The 26,488-nt window shown below is 41.1% G+C and overlaps 3 protein-coding genes across 8 annotated transcripts in view; 1 reads left to right on the top strand and 2 right to left on the bottom strand.

The window, feature by feature from the left end:
- Positions 1-12,491, bottom strand: part of LOC126724239 (protein TIC 20-II, chloroplastic) — a 39,964-nt gene extending 27,473 nt beyond the window's left edge. For 2 of the 5 annotated variants that reach the window (XM_050428738.1, XM_050428741.1), the window contains exon 1: positions 12,243-12,491. The gene's annotated coding sequence lies outside the window, so the exon portion shown is untranslated. Of the gene's footprint in view, positions 1-8,465; positions 8,620-11,065; positions 11,150-11,286; positions 11,321-12,242 lie in introns of those variants that run through there. The other 3 variants (XM_050428742.1, XM_050428743.1, XM_050428744.1) reach the window with 3 other exon arrangements.
- The window catches only part of LOC126724245 (PHD finger-like domain-containing protein 5A), a 52,445-nt gene that overhangs the window by 12,504 nt on the left and 13,453 nt on the right, over positions 1-26,488 (top strand). The window lies entirely within an intron of this gene.
- On the bottom strand, positions 1,250-5,609 carry LOC126722604 (putative disease resistance RPP13-like protein 1). The gene has a single exon (XM_050425749.1). The coding sequence runs from the start codon at positions 5,402-5,404 to the stop codon at positions 1,250-1,252; it is 4,155 nt and encodes a 1,384-aa protein (XP_050281706.1). The 5' UTR covers positions 5,405-5,609.

The following is a 26,488-nucleotide window of genomic DNA, read 5'->3' as shown; positions in this document are numbered from 1 at the left end:
CTGAAAATGCTTTAGGGCTTCCTACGTCTGGAGAGACTTGAGAGAGGGGTAAGGTTGTTAGGGTTTTGAGGAGTTATAATTTTTATTTATTTTTTATTTTTTAAATATTGTGCTGACGTGGAAAATTGTAGTGCCAACAAAGGCTTCGGTTTTATATATATATATATATAGATTAGGTGGGTACACCTTTTAAGGAAACAAAAATATTAATGGACTCAAAGTTATGAAATACCTGCCATTTGCAGCATAGGTGACAATACTTTGATCAATCTATGCAAGGCACGACAAATGTTTAAAACGACATTCTACACAAGCATAGTACTAAAAGGGCATCCTGCCATTCTCTGCACATTTACTGATAACCTGCAATCATCAAATCACAGCTGATAGCCAAGCCAATAATTTAAACAAATTACAAAGTATATGAGATATTGATGTAGTAATAAAATTTCAAACACTATAAAATATCTCTTTTAGGCATTTTATCGAATAGCTGCCCGCCCGAGCATAAAGTGTTCACATAATTCAAATAAATTACAAACTATTTGACTCTAAAATTTCAGAGTGCCAGAAGTTCAATTGTTAAAAGAGGAAAATAATTAAATTTAACTTACCTCCGTGTTTTGAAATTCCAATATAACGTTTAGCGGTTCCGAAGCTAGTCTCTGCTGCAACACTGCAAGAATTAGCCTGGGTTAGGGTTTGAATTATTAAAATTGTATTGTTCATATACAAACATAGAGGATTTTGTTGTATTCTGCTTTTGATGTCAACAATGTAATGAGAAATATTATGAAACCAAATAATGTTGTACCTGGAAGGGAGGAGTAACTATTATGAGTAAATATTGCTCTTTGTTTTACAATTTTTTTATTGCTGCTCCTCCTCCACCTCATAGACAGGCCAATAATCAATCAGAACGCAAGGGACGTTGGCTATCTTGGACCACTCTCGCCCGCCTTTCTTGCAGTGTTGTTTCAGCAATGGACACTCGTAAATATTAAGTTGCAGAATACGAAACACACCCAAAAAAAAAAAAAAAGTAACTCTATTAAATTAAATGTGCTTCCACTCAATCAAATTAAATTTGGCCATCAACATGTCTCTTAGCCAATTGCAAAGCATCATTTGATTCCATTAGTAAGCTTTGAAAAATCTCCTTTGCATCTCCTTCTATTATAAACTGTGCAAAAATAGAGAGAGCGAGAGAAAGAGGAGAGAGACGTCCAAAAGGGCAATCAGTTACCTTTTATGTGGACCAAAATTTCAGTTTCTGAAGCGCCTTGCAACCATTCCTTGATTGTAATGGTGGAGGATCGTCTTCGTCGATATCAAAGTTGGGGATTCGAGCAATCTTATGCCAATCCTCGCCGCTGTCTTTCTTGCACCGCCTCTGCAGATGTGGACAACTGTAAATTCTCAATGTTTTGAGTGCGAGATTAGGGCAATTTCCGATGCACAATTGTTCAAGAGCAGAGAGATTTTGAAAGCCCAAAGAAGATAGGATTACAATATTTGGAATGCTCCAAATCGATAGCTTGGTAAGAGAGGAAGGAAGCGTCATCGTCAGCTTCCCATCTTGCTCATCTGGAAACGACTGCCAATCTGGAATTCCACCATAAATACAGAGTGATGTAAGAGAGGTTAGTCTGTGCAATCCCCACACAGTTACTTGCTTACAGATATTCTCCCCGACAAATGAGAGTGATGTTAGACTGGTGGGGTAACCCTCTTCTGGAAAATATATGACGCTTGGACAATTGTCGATACGAAGAGAATTGAGGTTCGGCATGCAGTTGGGCCAGGCCTCCAGTTTCTCACAGTCCCAGATCCAAAGCTCTCTCAAGCTGGTGGGGAGTAACCCTCCATCTGGGAAGGAAACAAAACTAGGGCAGTTCCATATCTCGATCTTATTGAGGTGGCAGAGTTTGTGTAGGCCCACCGGTAAGGATTTCAACTTTGCACAACTTACGATTTGAAGATATTCAAGAGACGCATTGTTGGGTAAGTTGTTCGCTATTGACTCCATCTTCGGACAGTTCCCTACAACAAGGTATTTAAGAGCTGTAGGTAACTCGTTTTTTGATGATAAGGATGTGAACTCTATGCATGACGAAATCTGAAGGCGTTTAAGCGTGGTAGGTAGGTCGCCACTTGATGATAAGCATTTTAGAGATGGACAGTTGTTAATAGACAAGTCCTCAAGAAGAGAAGAAGAATTAGAAGAAGCCTCTCCCTCATCTACCAAAAATTGCAAATTCTCACAATCTCTTATATTTAGCGTTTTCAAATTTTGAGGCAACTGACCTCTTGAAATCAACGTCAATGAATTACAACTCCTAATGCTTGCCTTTTCCAAACATGTACAATTAGAGATTGACAAGGATTTCAAACCACTACAACCCAAAATATTTAGTGTCTTTAAAGTAGATGTCAAGCTGATGTTGACAAGGCTTGAGCAATCTCTTATATTCAGCGTTATAAGGGATATGAATTCATCCTGCCACAAAGATGTTAGCTCCTTACAATTATCTATCTCTAGATTTTCTACCTTCGCTAACCCGTGCATGAACTCCTCCGTCAAGCTTTTCACATATGGAATAGAAAGAATGGTTGACTTTGGAAAGCATAACTCATCTGTACTTCTGCTCGCCACCCCTTTACATCCTTTAATTTCTAATGCATGAAGCTTTGGGAAGTTTGGAATTGAAACTTCCAATTGCTCACATCCATTAATAGAAAATTTTTCCAATAATGGAACATGGTGAGGCAATTTTCCTTGCAATTTAGGGCATTTAGAAATAGAAAGCTCACGCAACTGAGGGAATTCTTCATATTGAACTTTGCATGGAATCCAATCTTTCCATTCTTGCATATCCTTAAAGCAAAGTGACTCTAAGGATGGAAAAGGTTTTGGGAAATCTTTCCCATAAAACTCAAGACCAACGGTTTGCACTGCAGACAATCCTACAAGGACAAGGTCTCTCAACAATGGTAATTGTCCAATTGCAGGTAAAGATGTACATTTTCTGCACCTCTCAATCCTTAGGAGCACCATATTAGAAAATGATGGATGTCCAAACCAAGTTGGGAATTTTGCACCAACATAGCCATCAATTGAAATTTCTTTCACTGTTGTTGAAGGTTGTAGCATGTCAAGAATATCTAGACTAGCTCTTTGATCAAGCTCGGACTCCCATTTCATCACTAATACATTTAAATTCTTCTTACCAAGTAAGTTGGCCCTTCTTGCATCCTCGACTTCAAGCACGTTCTCCAAGTGTGAAATGCAAAGTGTTCCCTTAAGAGACTCCAAGTTCATCAAGTCTCCTATCTTTGATGCAGTATTGTTCCCCACAACAAAATTAGACAATGTTTGTAGATTTTTTAACTCTTTTATTCCCATTGGCATCTCTTTGATTAAATGGGCCCCTTCAATATCAAGATGGCGAAGATTGACTAGATTTCCAATTTTCTTCGGTAACTTTGTGAGTCTCTCACAATATTTCAATATTAATGTTTGCAAATTGTATAAAGAACTTGTTGATTCTGGTAAACTTCTAATCATAGTTTTAGAAAGGTTGAGGTATCTTAGATGTTTCAAATCACCGACTGAACTTGGTAACTCAAAAATTTGATATTGAGATAAAGATAATACCCTTAAACATCTAAACTGTGGCAATAGACAACTAAAAACACAATTTGTTAAGTAGCTTGAGTACTTTCTTTGTAGCGGTAGGAAGGTCCGTAAACGCATATCTTTTGTCAAGCCTTTAAATTTTGTGATGCCATCATATGCACAATGAGCGTAGGAGAAATGACGTACCTTTGTAGAAATCTTTGGTTGCATATTACCACCTGATTTATCTTCCAACCAATAGCACAAATGTCTCGCTGCCCATTGAGCTAAATCATTGATTAAGTCGTGCATGACAAAGAGTGATTTATTCCTACTTGATTGTTGAAAAAGTGATCGCTTATATAAATCACGAAAATACTCAACACCAAGATCTTCCACTGGCTTATGCTTTTCTGATTCTTGAACCAAACCTTCCGCCATCCATAACAAGACTAGTTCTTGTTCCTTAAATTCATAATCTTTTGGGAACAGTGAACAATAGGCAAAACATCTCTTTAAATGTGAAGGGAGATATAGATAGCTCAATCTAAGGGTTGGTAGAACATCACTATTTTCTTCTGACATATCCCATACCTTGTTATTGAGCACATTTTTCCACTCATCAAAATGTATGGTACGTAATAGGCCTCCAAGAGCTTTTGCTGCCAAAGGCAATCCCTGACACCTTTCCAAAATTTTAGGACCAAATTCTTGAAGTTCTGGATATGCGCTAAAATCTGCTGTCCCCAATGTGTTTTGGATAAATACAACCAAGCAAGCATCATCTGACAACTTGTTCAACTTGTAAGCTTGTGTAGTGCCCATTATTGATGAAACGCGATCATTTCGAGTTGTAATGATAATCTTACTCCCTGGAGCCCCAAATTCAAATGGACAACGTAGTCTAGTCCAATCATTATAGTTTTCATTCCATACATCATCCAAAACGAGTAAGAACTTTTTGCCTGATAATTTCCCCTTCAATTTGACTTGTAGTAACTCTAAATTATTATCGTTGCAGGATTCAGAAGTGAAAGATTGTAGAATTTCTCTTGTCACCCTTACAATGTCAAAATCTTCAGCAACACAGCCCCATGCTTTCTCCTCAAAATAATGGCTCACCTCAATGTCATTATAAACTAGTTGGGCAAGAGTTGTTTTACCCATTCCCCCCATACCAAGTATGGGAATAACAGAGAGCTGAGCATTACTCGATTCACCGCTTAACAACAACTTGACAATAGCCTTTTTATCTTCTTCTCTGCCATGAATATGACCTTCATTCACTAGAGAAGTGGTGGGCACCCTTGGTCTTGTTGCTCCAGCTCTTCCCAGGCCTGCATTTTCTCTCAATTCCAGATCTTTCTTATCGGTCACTATATTTTGCAGTCTTGTATCAATCTCTTCAATCTTGGACCGCATTGTGGTAGCAAAACTTCGATTCGAACCAATACAAGCATCAACGACCTTCCGCACCTTACTTGTGCTGGGTTCAGGGTTCAACTTGCGTCCCAAAGCTTCAGTAGCAAACTCGTCCAAGATGTCGTCCACATCATAGGCCAAGTCTTCCAGCTCATCCAACCAGATCTTCACGAACCTGTTTGTCGTCTGCTTCTCTTCTGCGTCATCCAGAACTGCATGGATCTTCATCAAAGTTGTCCTCCACCTCTTGAGGTCAGCATCGACTTTCTCTTCCTGAAAGAACTTCAGCAGATCATAGGAAGTTAAGTTGTCAAACAGCTTCCCAAAGAAAGCGGATAAAGCAGCCTCTCCAATTACAGACATGATTCGCTCGTGGGAAACAAGGAAATAAAGTATCTAGAGTGAAACTTCTGATCAGAAAATTGAGTTCGGAGTGAAGACTGAAAGAACTTTACTTTGTTCTGTGAAAGTAGAAGAAATCTGCAAAGTGTTTTCTTAGGTTTTGCAGTGAGAGACTTTTCCACAGAAGAATTGGTGAAAAAGATAAGATATTTAATGAGATTAGGTAGAAACGGGTGGATGAGAAAAAAAGACAAGAAAAAAAAAAATGGAATGAAAAGATGACAAAAAAGAGGCAGAAAGGTTTGGTGGGATTTTTTTTAATTACAATTATAATAGTCCACAACAGATTAAAAATAAAATATATCACAATAGCTGTGGTGTGAACGTCAAAAGGAAATTAAATTTTTCAATAAAATAATAATCTGACCTGACCACAGTTAAAAACAAAGACTCATGTGAAAATATCATGATATTTTATTATGCATTTGTCATCATAATTTCACAATAATTTTAAAAAGAACTTTATTTAGCAAATTATTATTATTTTCTATTTGGAATTACTACTAACATTACTTCTTTTTTAACCTATCGTTAATAATTTGTCACATAATTTTTTTTAAAAATAGTTATATGGATTTTATTGTGAAAGTATTGTACCTTTATCTTCTATTAATAACTTGTTACATAATTTTTTATAAAAAAAAAAACAATTACATATATTTTATTGTAAAATTTTTGTAGAAATATTGTATCCATAACTTGCATTATATCAAAAAAAATGTTTGAAAATAGCCATTATTTTACAATATTTTCACAACAAATTATAGTGATAAGTTGTTTTTCGTTCTAATTTAATTCAACTCTTAAATTACATTTTTACTCACTTATAACAACCAATAATAACCGACTATTTAAAATTTATTATGAAAGTATTATGAAAATATTGTGAAAAAAAAAAAAGATATGTATCAATAATTGTCAATTTAGGGAGTACCAAAACGGACCTATTCTATGAATGTAAGATATATATAGTTTTAAGAAAAAAAGATGAGAATTGGATAGACATATGTGTATTGCTGTTAAACTGCTTTTTATTTACTCAATTTGAGATGAAGAATCCCAAGTCCTAACATGTAGGGATTATGAGCATAGTATAAACACATACGTAGGCTTTTACATTGTTTTTATTATGCTTAAGCATTGCTGAAGACGGCAGATTTGAAATGCTAGAGCAATTTTAATGTATTGAGTTTGTTTTCATAGATACTACTAAGTTTTCACTTGTTACTTACAAAAGCTTCTATTCCGACTACTATGATTGTTTTCTGTTGTGTACATGAGCTACCATATCTCAATTTATTGACATCTTGATGCTGAAATTGGATTCCAGATCAAAGTGGATGGATCTTATTGGAAGTTTAGCTTTCATTTGAGAGGTTAGACTAACTTAAACCTTAATTCGATTCTCTCTTTTTGATATTATTTTGTCCATAATGTTTTGTGCATTAATCTCAAGTTAAAGATCGGGTTTTATGTACTAGACTTAATGTTAAGTATCTTAGGGGCAGTGATCGTATGTCAGTATGTGGTATGATCTTTGTGTTAGTGAAAATACAGGTACTTTCGAAACTATTAGGATGTGTATCTCAGTTAGTCAAGTTGCTGTAGTAGTAAATTTTTCTTGAAGCGAACTTGCCATGTTGTTTAATGATACAATTTTCTTAATCCCTTATAATAGCTTGGAAGAGTAAGCTCCCTTCAGCTTGGTTGGGCTCATAATGACTTTCTGATTGGGCTGGCCTAGGCCCCATATCCAGCACAATTTATAACATTTGATATTGTAATGCACTATCCTACGCTTGAAAATGTGCTTCATATGCACATGGATGTGGATGCTCCTTTTCCAGTAATTCCAGTAATTCGAGTAACTGGCCTAATGCTACTTGTTATCAGATGAGAGTATTTCTTCCTTCTTCAATGTAGCGGACAAAAAAGGTTTGTCTTAGTTTTTGTTTGTGAGTATGGGGTTAGATTATACTATGGTATATATTGAGCGGTGCATGGTGCCCCATGTATCAACATACATACCAAACTATAGCATAGACTTCAGCTTCTGGCTTCTGGCACACAAACTGAAACGTGCAAAAGGAACCATCAATGCAGGTCTCTTTGATGCATTCTCCTTACTGTGGTTTGAATATATCTACATTAATTACATTTAGCCCCCATTTAGATTAAATTACAAGCTACGTTCTCCACTCCAACCTGACACACTGACCAAGTTCCCTTCTAGCACCAAACTTCTGAAATCATCTGAAGCCAAGTCTATCCAAAATCTGCAATGAGCACTCTAAGTCAAAGCTAAGATCCTTTACCTTCTGACTGGATTTTATAGGACCCAGAAGGCCTTTTGAGCTTGGAGACCTTTCATAGAAACCACTAGTCTTGCCAATCCAACCACCTCTTGGCACTTCAGTAGTGATAGAGGATATGAGAAACAGTTTATTCTTATATGGTGAATACCTTTCAGTTGCATTCAAGTAAGTTGGAACAACAGGCGAGCTTGACAAAGAATTATGGTCTCCCAATGAGCATTGCCTTTTCTATGATGAATTGATCCTCTGGGAAGAAATGTTGGAGAATCCAATCCTTACAACTTACTCTGTCCCTTAACATTTCTTAGCTTAAGTTGCTTTCTTCTATTGTCATCTTTTTGTCTTTAGATTTGAAGTCAAAGCCGAGCAAAGAAGGCAACAAAGGAAGAGTAAGGGATGGACCTGTAGAGAGAAAGGAGAGGGAGGAGAGGGTTGAAGAGAGAGGCAAGAGGTGGGTATTGGTGGAAGAGGAAGCGGCCGTATTGGAGGGAGTTGAAGAAAGGGAGAGTGTAGGCTATGGTGGAGATCAAGCGATCTGTGGTTGGTGTTGGGTTGTAGGACATGCGAGTTATAGTGAGTTTTCATGGGTGTGGTGGGGTGTATGTGGGTTTGATGATACGAAGGGAAGGGAGTGAGGGGGGTTTGAGGTTGAAGGTGGTGGTGGTGGGTAAGATGCGGAGGAAAGGGATGGAAGCCATCTTTTTGAGGTTTGAGAGAGAGAGAGAGAGAGAGAAAGAGGGAAATGGGGTTTTCAGTTTTCTAGTTTTGATGTTAATTGTTACTAGTCACTAAATGCATGGGATAGTTTTAGAAAAATTATGTATAATAATAAGCATCTCTTTGCAGTGGATCACTTCTTTTTTTGAGAAGATGCAGTGGATCACTTTAAATTTGATAGGCTTCACCTAATACCTGCAAACATAAAAAATAATGAATGAACTTGGACTTCAAAAAAAAAAAAGACTCTTTGTGAGGTTTTAATATTGGCAACAAAGTTCCATGGGAAGAAGCACTGAGAAGGGAAAAAAAAAAAACACGACTTTGTTACTTTGATTCATTTAAAAATGAGGTATGTGCCTGGAAAAATTAAGGAAGGGAGATCATGTTTTGCTCCCAATAATAATTACACATACTAGTCGCTAACCCGTGCAATGCACGGAAAAGCTATTGACTAAAAATAAAAAATAAAAAATCCAACAATGAGTAAATAGACATTTTGCTAGTTAATATTTTTAAAAAATGAAGAAATATTAAACTTCTATACTTTTCCATAGTTTAGAAGTGTTGTCTAACATAGAACGTTATTGAGTTACAAGTACATAGTTACCAGAACCTACAAAGTAATTTACAATTCTTAAATTAATAAAGCAAAACTCCCAATAGTTATATATATACACACACACTCAAAACTAATATAAACTGCAAAAATATAAACAAAGACCATGATATGAGAAAGACACACCAAGTTTCAAATTCTCGTAGTAATAATAATATAGACAATTCAAAATATGGAACGATATCAAAATTATAATACCTAATTCCATTATCTTTTATGTTGAATCCCAATAGTTTTATATATACGTGAGTCTTTTTTTTTTTTTTTTTTTTTGAGTCCTATCAGAAATTTTGTTTTCTTTTTATTTAAATAATGCTAATGTCTAAAAAATGTCTAAGGCTTCGCATATATATAAGAAACAATTAAGCTCATCCTTTAAAATTTTAAATAGATTATGTCTTACCTTAATGTTTTCCTTGTGGTGAGGACAAATAGAATGAAATAGGTGCTTCATGCTAAAAAGCTTTCTTCTAGTCAAATACCAAACCTGTTAAAATTCTAGTGAAAAGGAAAAACTCATCAAGAGGAGTAAGAGAGAAAGAAATTGCGCAATGAAAAACCACAATGAATGAAGAATTGATTTCAAATTTGAACTTCCAAAGAACAACATAAATTTCAGCCATAAGTTCAAAATGCCAAGTTAAACTTGTTGCTGAACACCTAGCAAATACAGCCAAGAAATATAACTTTATTAATCTACATGTGAAATTTTTAAATGGACAACATAAATTTTTTTAATACTTATTGAGAAATCAATTTCATCCCCCCCTTTTTTTTTTTGTGTTGATTCACAGTAAAAACAAAACAAATAAGCAAATAAAATTTTCAACTAAATAGAAAAACTGTAACATTGATAAATATATATATATAATAATTATAAAATCAGATATACCTCATCATTGTTTGTTGTTTGAAAAAGAAAAGTATAGTATCAGATTATTCCTCATATGAATCCTGTTTTAATTTTTTAACAATTATCTAAAAAAAAATGTTTTCACATAATTAAAAAATTAAAAACAAAAAACAGACATGAAACCCATTGCCTTACCCATTACGTTTACGTTTAGCAGTTTGGGTTCATGGAGAAAGAAATATCAAGATAAAAGAGATGGATTGCAAAAATATATTTTCTTTTCTTGTTTTCTTTCAAGGATCTAAGAGATGAATACCTGGAAGGGCTGTTGTTCAACTTCATCATTGTTCAAAGACTTGTAGTGGGAAGTATATGTGCCCATATCTACAACTGGAAGCATCTCTCCAGGCAAAAACATCTCTTTGGAGACAGCATTCAGAATAGTATCAGGGGAATCTTCCCTTGTCGTCATCAAATCCTTGGGAAGCATCTGGAATGTAAAGAGTTTTCTCATCTGTACCACTCTCAAACAGGATCTTCTCCTGGGAAGGCACTCCATCATCAACGCAGATGTCTTTCACAACAGTTGAGAGAGGGATAGGTTTGCTAGGGTTTTATAACGTGAGTCTCTCTCTCTCTTCTTTTTTGAATCCTAACGTGAGTCTTTTTAATGATTATAGTCTAATTAATGATTATTTGAGTCTAAAAAAAATAAAAATTAAAAATGTTGACGTGGAAAATTGTGAGAGCTTCAAAAGCTTCAGTTTTATATATATAAATATATATAGATTAGGCAGTAAACTTCAAGCAACAGATGACAGAGCAAAACACTTTGCATCAAGAATATGAACTTCTAATTCTACTTTAAATAACATCTAAAAAGCAATTTTTGGAGTTCCATTCAAGCAAATTTATCATAATTTACACCAACAGCCATTCATCATATATTTTTGAAGGGTGATTGTTCTGTTATGATCAATTTGGTCCCACTTATCATAAGAGCCTAGTCAAGCTATTTGCAAGGCACCTTAACTAACAGTTCATAAGCACTATTCACCACGTTATAAGCTCATGAATGTTAAACACAATTTATACATTATAAAAGAAATGAAACTCACCAGTATTTTACTTTCCACACTGAAAATCACATCTGCATCAGCCACTGCAGTTGGCTTTAAATGCTCCAATAGCCTTGATAGCCCCTGGACATCATTCCAAATTTAGTACAAATGGCTAATTACTTACAAAAGGGTAGAACAATTTAATTAATTCATATAGGTACATTAAAAAATAAATAAATAAAAACAAAAGAGCATGGCCATTATGATTGATAGCTCACTTGAATGTGCTCCAGTTAAACAGAGTGAAAGTCCCTGCATAGAAATTCAAGCATAACTTCAGTGTTATTTGTTGCTAATAACCCACAGCCTCCTATTCTTCTTCCTTTTTTATCTCTCTCTCTAGCCTAAGGTTTATACTGGCACCTGATAATTAGGAAAGGAAAATAAAAAGGTATAGAAAACATGAAGCATTTTAAAATATAAAGGAAGCCAAAAGTCTTGTAGCTTAATTAGCACTTCCACTACCTTATAAGTTGTGGAAGCTCACCACTACATAAAAGAATCTCAAAGCAATGTCCTAAAACCTCCAATCTAATGCAAGCCCAGCAAATAAAAATTTTGGATATCCTATAATACGATTTTTATCTTGTCTTCAAAATTTATCCATTAACCTTGACTAATTTTGTAACTTCAAGTTCAAACCTACAAATACACAATTCAATCTGATTCGAAGTGAGAAGAACCTCCCGGGGAAAATCTATTTGTTTTTAAATCAAAGACCACAATTCTAAAAAGTGTATAATGTCAACTGCACCAAAAAAAAAGAAAAAAGCTTTGGATGAAGTTGTAAAATATATGCCTTTTGATTTTTAATGAATAATGCCATTAGAAACTGTAAATACATCCAACCCATATACCGATAATCACTTTCTCATATGCTTTGGCACCAAAATGGGTATTAATTATAACTAATTTTCACATCACTAATACAATGCAGTTCACCAAAGACCACAAAATATATATATATTACATTAAGAGACAAAAACAGAAGCAACAACTCAATAAGCCCAGAAAATAACAACAATAGATTTATTGATTATATTGACAACAATTTATATCTGGGTTTTCCCAAATACCATCTACCTGGACTCTACTTGATGAAACTTTGACATCTCAGTTTTCAATTTTTCTCACTATTTTTTAAACATAAATTCATAGAGAAAAGCAGAACTACCTGAAAGAACAGACCCCACTGGTAAACAAAGAAGACCGGCAAAGGTGGAAGCTTTGGAGACAGAGACTGAATGGAGAGAGAAGAAAAGCAATTGATGCGTTAGCTATGGGTTCAATAGGGTTTTTCAGTTTGGGTTTTTCTTTTATGCTAATGAGTGTTTTTTCAAGAGTGTTTAGGGGAGATGGCTTTTGGGGTCTTACGTTTTTGAGAGATGAGTTTTTGGGGATGGAGAGTTTTTTTTTATTATCCGGTTCTAGTTTTAGTTAATAGAAGAAATGTCGGGTGGATAAATAGTGAAAAATACTTTCTTCTTTTTTTCTTTTTTTTTTTTGGGAAAATGTTAACAGGGACTTTGTTAAGGACCGATTAATGTGGGTCTTATTTAATAAAAAAATTGAATAAATGAAAAAAAAAAAGACATAAAATTGGTCCTAGAGTTTATTTTAATATTTATTTTCTCTCTATGAGGTTGATCCAATAGTTTATAAAGCTGAAAAATATTGACATAAAGTTGAAAAAAAAAAGACAAAAAACGGTAAAAAGAAAGTCAAAAAACTATTGTTAACACAATAAATTGCTATTAATGGTGTCTGCTAACGCACCCTTTTTATTTTGTTTTTTGTTTTAAATAGTGCTGACATAGAAAAATGTGAGAGTTTCAAACCCTATGTGGTAAGGTCTAACGAAGTTCCAAGAAAAGTCAGAAACAAAAAAGTCAGAAGCTTCTATTTTATAATATAAATAGATATATAGATTATTAGGTTCTAGTTTTACTTTTTAGAAGAAGTATTAGGTGGATAAATAGTGAAAAATAGGTTTTTTTTTTTACATAGTGATGATATGGAAAAATGTGAGAGTTTCAAACCTACGTGGTAAGCTCTAAATAAGTCCAAAAAAAAAAAAAATCCAACACCAATAATAATTTGTTATACCTAAATTTTATGCTAAAGATGACATTAATTCATAATTATTCCCAATACCTAAAAATCCTAGGTAGTATGAACAATATTTTTTAAAAAGATTAAAGAAGTTGTTAACAAACTTGGAGCAGCAGTAATTAAGTTTGTAGCTCTTTATCTAAAGTTGAAAGTAGGGTCCAGAAAATAAGTATTATAAGTTATAACTCAGCCTATTTTATAATTTTTTTTTTAAAAAATCAATCAATAAGTACCGTTGAACAGAAAGTGACATGAGGGTGGGAAATTGCATGGTAGAAAGAAGTTTTAAATTCCTAAGATTATCCATATTGATAGTATGAAATTACTAAAATGCTATTTTTAACATCACAATATACAAAAAGTATGCTATAAGTAGAAAATTTAACTCATTAGCTATCGTGCACAACCATCTATAGTTGTGCATTGTAACTCAAATGGTAGTTGTGGCTATTGTTTATTGTAGTAGATATTTATTTTATTTATATTATTTTAAGTGATTAAATATTAAAATAAAACCATTGGCATTGGATGTTTTATAAAATAAGGTGGTAAAATAGATAAAATAGCTTTAACTATTGTCAAAAGTTAAAAAATTTTAGCCCACGTCCAATCCTTTCTTTCCTTTCTCCACAATTAGTTTAGTTTTTTTTTTTTTTTTTTTTTTAACTCTTATCTTGAACTGTTCTCATCCACTCATTTAAATTATTTTTACTTTTCCAATCCTACTTAGCTATACCTACACATTCAGATCTTTTCTTCATTTTCATCCTCACAAATCTCTTCCTCTCCCTTCTTCTCAGCCTCTTCATTCTCTTCCTCACAAATTTTTTTTAGGTAGTTTCAAGATATGACGTCCATTCATGATAATAACTCTTTATCATCATACCAAAATAATTGGAACCCATGTCTTCCTCACAAATCAGTCTCAGTCACAAACAATAAAAATGCAAAAATGTTTTATTTTATATCATTTTTTGATTTAACGTAGACTTCATGCACATTAAACACATAATATGAATTAATTGACTAATTTTGTCTTGTGCAAAATCAAAAAAAAAAAAAAAAAATTTGATAAGCGTGCAAAATCAATTAAATTCATAAAATTCCTTTTAGAAAATTAATTCTTATATTTTTATTACTAAATCTTCCGACTAAAAGGATCATTCATATGTGTTTTAGTTGAATTATAATATAAGATTGTTATCCTAGTTTCTCTGTTTATCTGATTAAACCGAATAGAAATGAAAACTATTCATTTAAGTTGTAATGGGCCGTAGCACCATAAAGCAGTAATCACAAGAGTACTAGGCATGAAGCCCTTTTTTTTATAGCGACAACAATCCAAATTTAGACCATATAAAGAAAATAAAGGGCCCAAATCCTCAAGAGCCTTGCGCAATATTGGCCCTATGTTTGGGGTAATTCTGCCGTATGTTTCTTCTTTTCCAAATCTTAATAAGAAGAAAATATTATTTTGGTGCCAACGGGGATGGTTTAGTTGGTATGACTCGGATACTTCGTCTAACTCACCTAAATTCGAGTCCCACTACTAGCAATCTTTCGTTGGTGGACATCCTTAAGGGTTGGCCCGCGGGTCTAAACTTGAGTGCCCTGCTCAGGAGTTGGTGTAGCTTACCTAACCCCCATTTTTGGGTAGCAAAAGAAATATATATATATATATATATATATATGTAAGAACCAAGTGCAAGTCTTCTGGACCATGGGTCACTTGGGCTCACAACTTATTTGTAGTGGGCTTAAGTATTTCCTACAATGGGTGGTTCTCGGCAGAGAGACTCAAAGTAACACTCAGTTTATGCTCTTTCCTTGACTGTTTTCTCTCAATTTTTCTGAACCCCTTCTTCTCCCAACTTTCTTCTATTTATAGTCAAGGTTAGTGGGGAGATCATGATTACAGTCACCGTTAGTGCTACTGAAGGTCCAGTATTATCTGGTTAAAGTGGTTGTTTAGGTGAAAGGGCGGTGCAGCATTTATGATCTTGGAACTTGGTTCCATTTTCACCGATTATGTTCGGCAACTCACGTTCCCGTGCATATCATGTCCTTCCCGGATATGACTCATGCGCTCTACCGGGAAAGATTAACCGGTCAACTCTGGGAACTTAATACCCAAAACTCGTTTTTACTCTAAGGCAGTTTCAAGAAGGGCATAAGGTAACTGGAACTTTCTGCTGGGCCTGCATCCAAGGCCGGTATGGGCTTGGGCCCGGGGCCTAGATGGGTCTGGGCCCAAGGACAGTATGGGCTTTGGAAGCTCGGTGCCGTACAATAGCCCCCCCTTGATTCATACTCGGTCGCCGAGGAGAATCAAGGAGCTGCTTGGGCCTTTTGACCTCGGGAATCTTCTAGCCTGGGACTTCTGGCTGTCACCTCTCATTAATATTCATCTCAAAAGACGCGCCGTTTCGCGGCGCCAGGCGCAGTCGTCATTATTGCCTGACGGTTCGTGAACCGAAGCGGCGCGCAAATCGATTACGCTTGGCATTCGTTGGGTCGCTCGTAGGCTATGCCCATTTATTGCTTGATTAAGCGTTTCTTCTTCCCCCATTTCTTTTGGCTCTATAAATAGTCCTTCTCCAAACATCATTCCATTTTTCCTTCGCCTCTGATCTTTAGTGGCTACTCTCTGCCGACCACATTTCTGTGCGCTTGCTTGCTCAGCGTTCTTTTCCTCCTTAGAACCCAAAGTAAGTCTTTCTTCCCCTTCCTGTTCCTTCAGCTTTGTTTCTTTGAGTTCATTCTTGTAGTTTTAGGCTTTAGAGATGGGTTATTCTTACCTTCTAGATACCCCGGCTACTTTGGCCACCTTTAGGAGTAAATTTAGTATTCCCAATGACGTGGACGTGGCTTACTGCCATGAGAGTGATATGGAACTCCACCGAGGGCAGGGTACAGCCTTCTTTCCTTTGATGTCCATTTTAGAGGGTGGGGTTAGGTTCCCGGTAGATCCCCTCCTGATAAGCACACTCACCTACTATGGGCTGTGCCCCGACCAGCTTCCCCCCAATTTTTACCGGGTAGTTAGTTGTGTCAGCCAGTTGAACCATACCTTTAACTTACAATTAGACCACCATGATATTAACCAAATGTACAGCCTTTGTGGGAGCAAATCCACAAATTATTACTTAAAGACGAGGGATGCTCGGGTACGGCTGATATCGTGCCTACCCGATTCGAACAGGAACTCTGCCGGGGAGTTCGTCAGGGTGCGCGGCAATTGGTTTGCCGGGGAGATCCCTTGCCCCCTCACACGGCGTGAAGTGGGTTCGTACCATCCCCTTCTTATAATTGTTTGAGTAAAAAAAAAAATTTTTATTGTTAAAAGCTAATGCGTCACCTGTTCTTTTGCAGACGGCAAAGTGTTTGTTCAGGACCTCAAAGCCGTCCACACCAGGGACTTAAACTTCGTCCTCCGTTCCGAGATCTACGTGCATTGGGACGGGCAACTCCGGGCCTCACACCTGATCCTCGGCGTGGAACCGGTTTACTCTACTTGGCAGCCTTTCAAGCAGGCGTTGATAGTTGACAGCCCCCTGCTATCGTACATAGACGTCCGGTACGTGAATTTCTTGCCGCCGAAGCTTACAACCGGGGAAGCGAGGGAATTTGGTCGGCGGTTCACTGCTGCGGACGAACTAGTTCCCCTGCGAGACGATTCCGCGGAACGGGTATCTCGGCGCCTTAGAGAGAGAGCTCACGAAGCCATACAACAAGGGGATCAAGCCCAAGAGCAGCCCCATCCCGAGGATCCACCCGCCGAGCCTCAACAGCAAGTGATAGAAGCGGCTAACTTGCTAGCTGAAGCGATCCAGCCCGGTGCAAGAATGGTGGCAAGGAGAGTAATGACCCTTGACAGGTTCGTGCCTGGTGCCCGGCAGAGCAACCAGCCCCCGCCTACCCAGGGTCGGGGTCCAGCGTCTCAGCCTCCTCCCCCTCCGCAGTCCGGACGGGCCCGTAAGAAGCAGAAAGTAACCGAGCAGCCTTCCACGGGCCCGGGGGATGCCGTAGTCCAGACTCCTCCCCGACCAACTGGCGGGATCGTTATCCGCGAGCCGCCAACCGAAGCTGGCACGGGGGGCGCGTCCTCCTCCCAAGTGGCTCCAGCGTGGGAGCCAAAGTTCCTTCTGGACGGCAAGCCATTGCCCTCAACCGCCTCTGTTCGGATGTGGGATAAGGGCGAGGGCGGCCGTATTGCCCAAACTTTGGCTGGAGCTCTCCAACTCCCCGAGGACGTGCATGCTTTCGAGGAGGGGTCCGAGGAGTCTGTGGGGCGCCGGTTAGAGTGGCACGCCATTGCGGTAATTCTTTTGTCTCTTTACTCCATACAGACTTCCTTTTGTTTCTTTGCTAACCCCCGTGTTCGCTAGGCCGCTCAACTGGCTCACATCGTGGCTGCCCGGGCACGGGAGCTTGATGAGGAAAACGAGGGCGAGAAGGGGGCGCGGGAGTCAGCAGTAAAAACAGCTAAGGAAAAGCTGAAGATTGCTGAGGCTGCTGAGAAGAAGGCTGCTGCTGCGGAGAAGTACCGGGCATTGGCTGAAAAAAGAAATTCTGAGCTCCTGACCAAGCAAAATGAGATGGAGCTCAAACTAGCCGAAGCCCTCAGCCTCAACACTTCCAATGCCGAGGAGATAGCCGATCTTAGGGCAGGCTTGGCGGCCGCGGAACAGAAGTGGTACGACGTAGGTTTTGCCGACGCCGAGAATTCCGCAGAGCCGGTGGTGGCTCGGGCTCGGCATATGGGTTTCGAGGCCGGGTGGTTTGCCGCTCTACAGGCAATGGGAGTTCCTGAAGACTCGCCGCTGAGAGACCCTGGCCAGATTCCCTTTCCGAACCCTGCACCTGCCGTCCAGGACGCCCCGGCTGCTCTTGACGAGGAGGAGACGGCCAGTATGAGGGAGTTGGTTGAGCAAATCGACTCTCACGCCCAGCCCGAGAAACTGGAGGCCACGAGCATACCTACTGTGCAGGAACTTCTTGATGAGGGCCAGCCTTTTTCCCCGATCGTCCAGCAGGAAGTGCCACCACCGACTCAACCTCCCAGCTGATTTTATTTTAGTTTATTTTTATTTCATTTTTATTTGCCTATGTCACCGGGATGTGGTGATTGAACAATTGCTTTAATTTATCGGTTTTATTTGCCCATGTCACCGGGATGTGGTGATTGAACAATTGCTTTTACTTATTGGTTTTATTTGCCCACGTCACCGGGATGTGGTGATTGAACAATTGCTTTAATTTATCGGTTTTATTTGCCCATGTCACCGGGATGTGGTGATTGAACAATTGCTTTTACTTGTTTAATTGGTAGTCCGTTTTCTTTTCCCCTTTCAATTTGTTGAATGAAATTATATCCATTTGTGTTTTGCTTGAATTATACCAGTGCTATGGCCGCTTAATAGAATTGTACCCCCGAAAACCTGTTGTGCGGCGCTGTGGGTAATTTGAGAGCGCTATTGGACTTAGTTTTTGTAAAAGGGTTAGGTTTTTATTAGGTTTTGGTTTAACCGAGAATTGAGTTTTCGTCCTTCGAGCATTTGTTTGCAAAGTTTCCGTTTGTCCGGATATCCGAGAATCAAGTTTCTGTCTTCATAGATTTAATTGCAAGGTTCTCTCCTGCTCGGCGATTTTGATCGAGCCGAGGGTCAGGTTTCTGTCCTTAAGATTTATTCGTCGGGTTTTCACCTGCTCGGCGATATTGATCGAGCCGAGGGTCAGGTTTTCTGCCCTTAGGATTTGTTCGTAAGGTTTTCACCTGCTCGGCGATATTGATCGAGCCGAGGGTCAGGTTTCTGTCCTTAGGGTTTGTTCGTAAGGTTTTCACCTGCTCGGCGATATTGATCGAGCCGAGGGTCAGGTTTCTGTCCTTAGGGTTTGTTCGTAAGGTTTTCACCTGCTCGGCGATATTGATCGAGCCGAGGGTCAGGTTTCTGTCCTCAGGATTTGTTCGTAAGGTTTTCACCTGCTCGGCGATATTGATCGAGCCGAGGGTCAGGTTTCTGTCCTCAGGATTTATTCGTAAGGTTTTCACCTGCTCGGCGATATTGATCGAGCCGAGGGTCAGGTTTCTGTCCTCAGGATTTATTCGTAAGGTTTTCACCTGCTCGGCGATATTGATCGAGCCGAGAGTCAAGTTTCTGTCCTTAGGGTTTGTTCGTAAGGTTTTCACCTGCTTGGCGATATTGATCGAGTTGAGGGTCAGGTTTCTGTCCTCAGGATTTGTTCGTAAGGTTTTCACCTGCTCGGTGATATTGATCGAGCCGAGGGTCAGGTTTCTGTCCTCAGGATTTGTTCGTAAGGTTTTCACCTGCTCGGCGATATTGATCGAGCCGAGGGTCAGGTTTCTGTCCTTAGGATTTATTCGTAAGGTTTTCACCTGCTCGGCGATATTGATCGAACCGAGAGTCAGGTTTCTGTCCTTAGGATTTATTCGTAAGGTTTTCACCTGCTCGGCGATATTGATCGAACCGAGAGTCAGGTTTCTGTCCTTAGGATTTGTGGACGATTCTCTTGGTGCGCGGCTACAGGGTCAAAAACAGCGAAGACAAAAAAGTTCATCATGCTCTTAATCTTAATAGAATACAAGTTTTGGCTTACATCGATGGTTACGCGTAGAATTTCTTCAGGTTGTTGGCGTTCCATGGTTGGGGGAGTGGCCTCTCGTCCAGGTCCTCCAAGTAGTAGGCCCCTGCACCTGCGACGGCTGTGACTCTGTATGGTCCCTCCCAACTCTGAGAAAGCTTCCCTGCAGTCACGTCCCGCATGTTCCCCACTACCCTTCTTAACACTAATTCCCCGGCACTGAATTCCCTGGTCTTTACATTTCGGTTGTACTTTTGCGCCAGCTTCTGCTGATACTCGGCAAGACGTACGGTTGCGGCCTCCCTGCATTCTTCTAGCCAATCCAAATGCTCCATCATAAGGTCGGCGTTCTGTACGGGGTCAAACCCGGCGACCCGTGCACTGCATAAGCTCACCTCGGTTGGTATCACTACTTCTGCTCCGTATGCCAGAGAAAATGGAGTTTCCCCCGTGGATCTCCTGGGGGTCGTGCGGTAGGCCCACAAAACACTGGGTAGTTCTTCTGCCCACCTTCCTTTCGCTCCATCCAACCTTCTCTTGAGCCCGTTCAAAATAGTCTTGTTTACTGCTTCAGCTTGGCCGTTGCTCTGGGGGTATGCCGGGGTTGAATACTTGTTCTTGATGCCGAGCTCGCTGCAAAAGGTCCGAAAAGCGTTGCTGTCGAACTGTAGCCCGTTGTCTGTCACTAGTGAATTCGGCACCCCAAACCTTGTAACTATGTTTTTCCACACAAACTTTTTCACGTCAGTATCCCGGATATTGACCAAGGCTTCAGCTTCAGCCCACTTTGTGAAGTAATCCACGGCCACCAGTACAAAACGGCGGTTCCCCGTTGCTTGGGGGAATGGCCCGAGGATGTCAAGCCCCCATTGTGCAAATGGCCACGGGCTGCTGATAGGATTTAGATGTCCTGCCGGCTGATGGATCATTGGGGCGTGCTTTTGACATTGTTCGCAACTCCGAACGTACTCGGCGGCGTCCTTCTGCATCTGTGGCCACCAAAACCCCTGCGTCATTGCTCTGTGTGCTAAAGATCGTCCCCCGGCATGCCCGCCGCATACTCCTTCATGCAGCTCGGTTAGAAGCTCCTTGACTCTTTCAGGATGCAGGCACAAGAGGTAAGGGCCCGCGAAGGACCTTCTGTACAACCTTTGGTCCGAAGACAACCAGTACCTGGGAGCCATTCGTCGAATCTTGTTGGCCTCGGCCTCATCCTCTGGAACTTTATCTTCGGAAAGAAAGTCTATGATCGGGTTCATCCAGCATGGTCCGGCCACCGCCACCTGCGCAACCTCTACTCCGGCCTGGTCGAGAGGAGTCTTCACACAGATGCTTGGCTCCCTTACAAGTTCAATCGTGATAAGCCTCGGGGTGTCCTCGGTAGCCGATGAGGCTAACGTGGCAAGGGAGTCAGCATGCTTGTTTTGCGACCGGGCTACCTGGGATATCTTTACCGTTCCAAACTGACCGATAATTTTCTTTGCCGTACTTAGATAAGCTTTCATTCGGGGATCCCGAGCCTCGAAGTCCCCAGTGATCTGATAAACAACCAGCCGAGAGTCCGAGTAGATTTCCACGTCCTTGGCGCCCAGATGCAATACTGCCCTCAGTCCGACCAGCAGGGCCTCATATTCGGCTTCGTTGTTCGAGGCTTTGAACCCCAATCTGAAGGAGTGTTCCAGTCGCATACCTTCAGGGGTGATTATGACAATACCAGCCCCGGCCCCCATAGCCTTTGATACGCCGTCCACAAATAACCTCCACGGGCGAATCTCCGCACTACAGATTACCTGGCCTTCATTCTTAGGTGTAAATTCCGCGATGAAATCAGCGAGAACCTGCCCTTTCACCGAGCTTCTAGGTCGGTATCTTATGTCAAACGATCCCAACCGAGTCCCCCATTTAGCAATCCGCCCTGTGAAATCGGATCTCTTCAACAGTGATTGCAATGGATACTCGGTGAGGACGAACACTGTGTGTGCCTGGAAGTAGTGTGGTAACTTCCTCGTGGCGTGTACCAAGGCCAAAACCAACTTTTCAAGAGGCAGGTACCTTGTCTCGGCATCGACCAAGGTCTTGCTCACGTAATACACCGGCGTTTGCACTCCCCGGTCCCTTAGTAACACAGCACTTACGGCATGATTGGTGACTGCAAGGTACATAAACAGATCCTCCCCGGGCTCCGGGGCCGTCAACCTCGGCACCTTTGCCAAATATTCCTTTAGTTCTCGAAAAGCTTCATCGCAGCTCTCGTCCCACTGAAACCCCTTCCACTTCTTCAGAAGTTGATAGAATGGCCGGCAGCGATCGGCAAACTTGGAGATGAATCGGTTCAGGGCGGCCAACATCCCGGTGAGCACTTGCACCTCCTTAGGATTGCTTGGTGGTTTGAGGCGATTGACGGCCTCTATTTGGTCGGGGTTAGCCTCTATTCCCCGAGTGGAGATCAGATAACCCAGGAACTTTCCAGCCCCCACTCCGAAAGTGCACTTTTCGGCATTGAGGCGCAGCCTGTGTCGTCGTAGTATCTCGAATACTCCCCGAAGGTCTTCAGTATGCAGCGACTCTTTTCTGCTTTTTACTACCATGTCGTCGATATAAACTTCAACCGTGCACCCAATTTTTTCCCGGAACATCCTTGTCATCATACGCTGGTAGGTGGCCCCGGCATTCTTCAATCCAAACGGCATGACCTCGTAGTGATAGTTGGCGTTCGGGGATATAAATGCTGTCTTCTCTCGGTCCTCGGGCGCCAAGGCAATCTGGTGGTAGCCTTGGAAGGCGTCCAGGAAACTCATTCTCGGGTGCCCGTACGTGGCATCCACTAGCTGATCAATCTTGGGCATCGGGAATGGATCCTTGGGACACGCTCTGTTTAAATCGGTGAAGTCCACGCAAACTCTCCATTTACCGCTCTTCTTCTTCACTACGACAGTGTTTGCTAGCCATCTCGGGAAGAATATTTCTTTTATGACCCCGGCTTCCTTCAGTCACTGGACCTCCAGGTTTACTGCATCGACGTGTTCCTTTGATGCTCTTCTCGGCTTCTGCTTTTTCGGGGGAAATGATGGGTCCACATTGAGTTTGTGAACAATGAACTCGGGGTCTACGCCGGGCACTTCATACGGGTTCCACGCGAAGACATCTATGTTCTGCAACAGGAACAACAACACCTCTACCCTTTCCCGGTCATTCATGCTTGTACCTATCTGGAAGTATTTGTCACTATCTGGGAGAATTCTTACCTTCAGTACCTCCTCGGCAACGTCTACCCCATTTTCCTGGGGTATCTGTAATTGCTATGCAGTCTCTTTTTCGGCGTGCTCAGCTTAGCCGAGCTATTCCTTCTCCCACCGGACCGCGGCTACGAGGCATTGCTTTGCCACCTGTTAATTCCCCCTTACCTCTACAACTCCGTACTCAGTAGGAAATTTTACTTTCACGTGAAGGGTGGACGGAACGGCCCCCATGGCGTGAATCCACGGCCTCCCCAGGATTGCGGTGTAAGGTGCGAATGATCGGACTACTATGAACGTAACTACAACTTCCTTGCCCTCCATGTCCACTGGGAGAGAGATTTGCCCCTCGGGAATCACAATTCTCCCGTCAAACGAGACCAATGGCGTGTTATACTTCGCCAAATCCCGGGTTTTTAACCCGAGCCCTTCGAAGAGGTCCGGGTACATAACGTCAGCCCCGCTACCCTGATCAATCATCACCCTCTTCACCAAGAATCCGCCTATCCGGGCTGTCACCACCAGAGCGTCGTCGTGAGGTTGGATGGTTCCTTCGAAATCATCTTCTCCGAACGAGATGTCTAGCCGTCCAACTTTCTTTTGCTTCTTGGATGATTCTCCCTCCGCGCAAGCCACCGTCATCACCCTCCTTGCCGCTGCTGCCCCTCTTGATGCGGCATGAATGACGTTGATTACCCCCAGGGGTGGTGGAAGGGGATTCCTTTTCTGTTGGGCGCCCTGCTCGGTCTCCCGGTCAGTGGAATCTGTTACAAACTCTTTCAGGTGCCCTGCCTTCACTAACTGCCCGAGATGATCTTTCAATACCCTACACTGCTCGGTGGTGTGCCCCTTGTCTCTGTGATAGGTGCAGTATAGGCTTTGGTTCCTCCGAGATGGGTCGCCCCCCATTTTGTTCGGCCATCTGAAGAATGGCTCGTTCCTTATCCGTTCCAGTATCTTGTGCACGGGCTCTTTAAACAACACATTAACCCCTTCGATCTGCGCCTCTGGTTCCTACATTCTGAAGTCCCTTTTCGGCTTTGGCAGCAAGATGCTTTGCCGAGATCTCCCCGTAAAAGGGGCTTTCCCCCTACTTTGCAGCCGGTCATCCTCCAGGCGTTTGTGCTCCTCTATGCGTCTCATCAGTTGCCTCATATCCTCCGGGGGTCTTCTTGTCAGCGACTCCCGCAGTTCAGAATCCTCGGGGAGCCCCATCCTGAAGGTGCTAGCCGCAATTTTCTCGTTTCCCCCACCAATCTCATTGTAGAGTTCCCAGTATCGGCTGGCATAACTCCGAAGGGTTTCCCCGACCCTCATTTTCATGGAAAGCAATGCGTCGACCGGTTGTTGCACTCGGCTGCATGTTACGAACCTGCTGCCGAATTCCTGAATCAGCTCGGAGAAGCTGTGTATAGAACCTTTCCGCAACCCATTGAACCATCTCAGTGCGGTGGAGCCGAGACTAGAGGGGAATACTTTACACATCAATGCATCGTTGTGTGCATGCAAAGACATCATGTGGATGTAATGACTGACATGCTCCACGGGGTCTGTCCTCCCCTCATAGGAATTGAATGGTGGACGCGTGAATCTGCTCGGCATGGGTGCCCGTTCAATCTCATCAAAGAATGGAGACTGGGCTGCCATCCGCAAGGCCCTGCTCATGGCGTCCATCGCGGCGTTGTGGTGCCGCCGCTTCTCTGGCGACTCTGACCCTTGGTTATCATATCCATGCGACCGGGAACGGTCCCTTCTACGACGCGTCTCCCGGGAGTGTCGATGTGACTCTTGAGAACGTGATCGGTCTCGGCGTCGTTGTGTAACAGATCGGCTGGAACCTTCCTCGCCACGGTTTCTCCTGGGTTGGGGGTTGCGGTTCCTTTCGTGGCGCCGACCCCTTGCTTCCAGCTCCAAGTCCATTACTAATCTGCGTAACCGCTCCAGCTCCCGGTCTCTATCATCATGTTGCCGATGTGCTGAGACGCTTGAAATCGTCCGGTGTGTCTGGGCCGATCCTTCTCCCAATCCGGACCTTTCCTCTCCTCTTGGATGCTCCCTATCCTCCAGCCGCTTCTGCCTTCTCTCCCTCCACGTTGATCCCCGAGAAGATCCTGCGGAATTGCTCGGAACGTGCCCCCCTGAACGCCCCTCAGACATCTCCCTTGCTTGAGTCTCACTCAAAACCACAGCTTCGTAGGAGGGCCCCACGGTGGGCGCCAATTGTAAGAACCAAGTGCAAGTCTTCTGGACCGTGGGTTACTTGGGCTCACAACTTATTTGTAGTGGGCTTAAGTATTTCCTACAATGGGTGGTTCTCAGCAGAGAGACTCAAAGTAACACTCAGTTTATGCTCTTTCCTTGACTGTTTTCTCTCAATTTTTCTGAACCTCTTCTTCTCCCAACTTTCTTCTATTTATAGTCAAGGTTAGTGGGGAGATCATGATTACAGTCACCGTTAGTGCTACTGAAGGTCCAGTATTATCTGGTTAAAGTGGTTGTTTAGGTGAAAGGGCGGTGCAGAATTTATGATCTTGGAACTTGGTTCCATTTTCACCGATTATGTTCGGCAACTCACGTTCCCGTGCATATCATGTCCTTCCCGGATATGACTCATGCGCTTTACCGGGAAAGATTAACCGGTCAACTCTGGGAACTTAATACCCAAAACTCGTTTTTACTCTAAGGCAGTTTCAAGAAGGGCATAAGGTAACTGGAACTTTCTGCTGGGCCTGCATCCAAGGCCGGTATGGGCTTGGGCCCGGGGCCTAGATGGGTCTGGGCCCAAGGACAGTATGGGCTTTGGAAGCTCGGTGCTGTACAATATATATATATATATATATATATTTTTGGTCCCCACATTTGCGATTAGTGTTAATTTGATCTATGCATTTTGGTAGTAATCAATATGACACAACCGTTATTTTCAAATTGTAATCAATTTGGTTCATATTATTTTTAATTTGCAGTCATTCTAGGTCCAAATTTGGGTTTCTTTTAATTGCTAAGTTAATTTGTGTTTACTAGAGTTAGAAATTGGTAAATTTGATTTGTATTTTTTGTTTATTTACTAAGAAAGTGTAAGAAAATGTGAGAAAATTTGTGATTTGACAGTAGCGACCAAATTAGCTGTAAATTAAAAATAATAGGAATCAAATTGACAACTATTAAAATTCAAAAAAAAAAAAAATATATATATATATATATATATATATATATATTGCCCTTCTTCAGAAGTCCAAAATCCAAAAAGGAAAAAAAAAAATCCATTTATTCTCCACTGCTAATTAAAAAAAAAAAAAAAGGATTTCTAACTTTCTAAGGTATCCGGTTGAGTCCGGTCCTAATTTTTAAAAATTCAATTTTTGGTCCCAAACTGAACAATAATTATATATAATTTTTTAATATCTTTTATAAATAAATAAAAAAAAGAAGTTAAAACTCTCTTATTTTGTCTTGGCCAGGCTGTTTA

The sequence above is a fragment of the Quercus robur genome, chromosome 4 (assembly GCF_932294415.1).
Source record: "Quercus robur chromosome 4, dhQueRobu3.1, whole genome shotgun sequence".
Classification (NCBI taxonomy): Eukaryota; Viridiplantae; Streptophyta; class Magnoliopsida; order Fagales; family Fagaceae; genus Quercus; species Quercus robur.
Note: the sequence above shows the minus strand (reverse complement) of the source record. Positions and strands in the feature narration are given on the sequence as shown.

Excerpts from the sequence above, each read along its gene's own strand:
- LOC126722604 (XM_050425749.1), bottom strand. The coding sequence starts at position 5,404 with ATGTCTGTAATTGGAGAGGCTGCTTTATCCGCTTTCTTTGGGAAGCTG.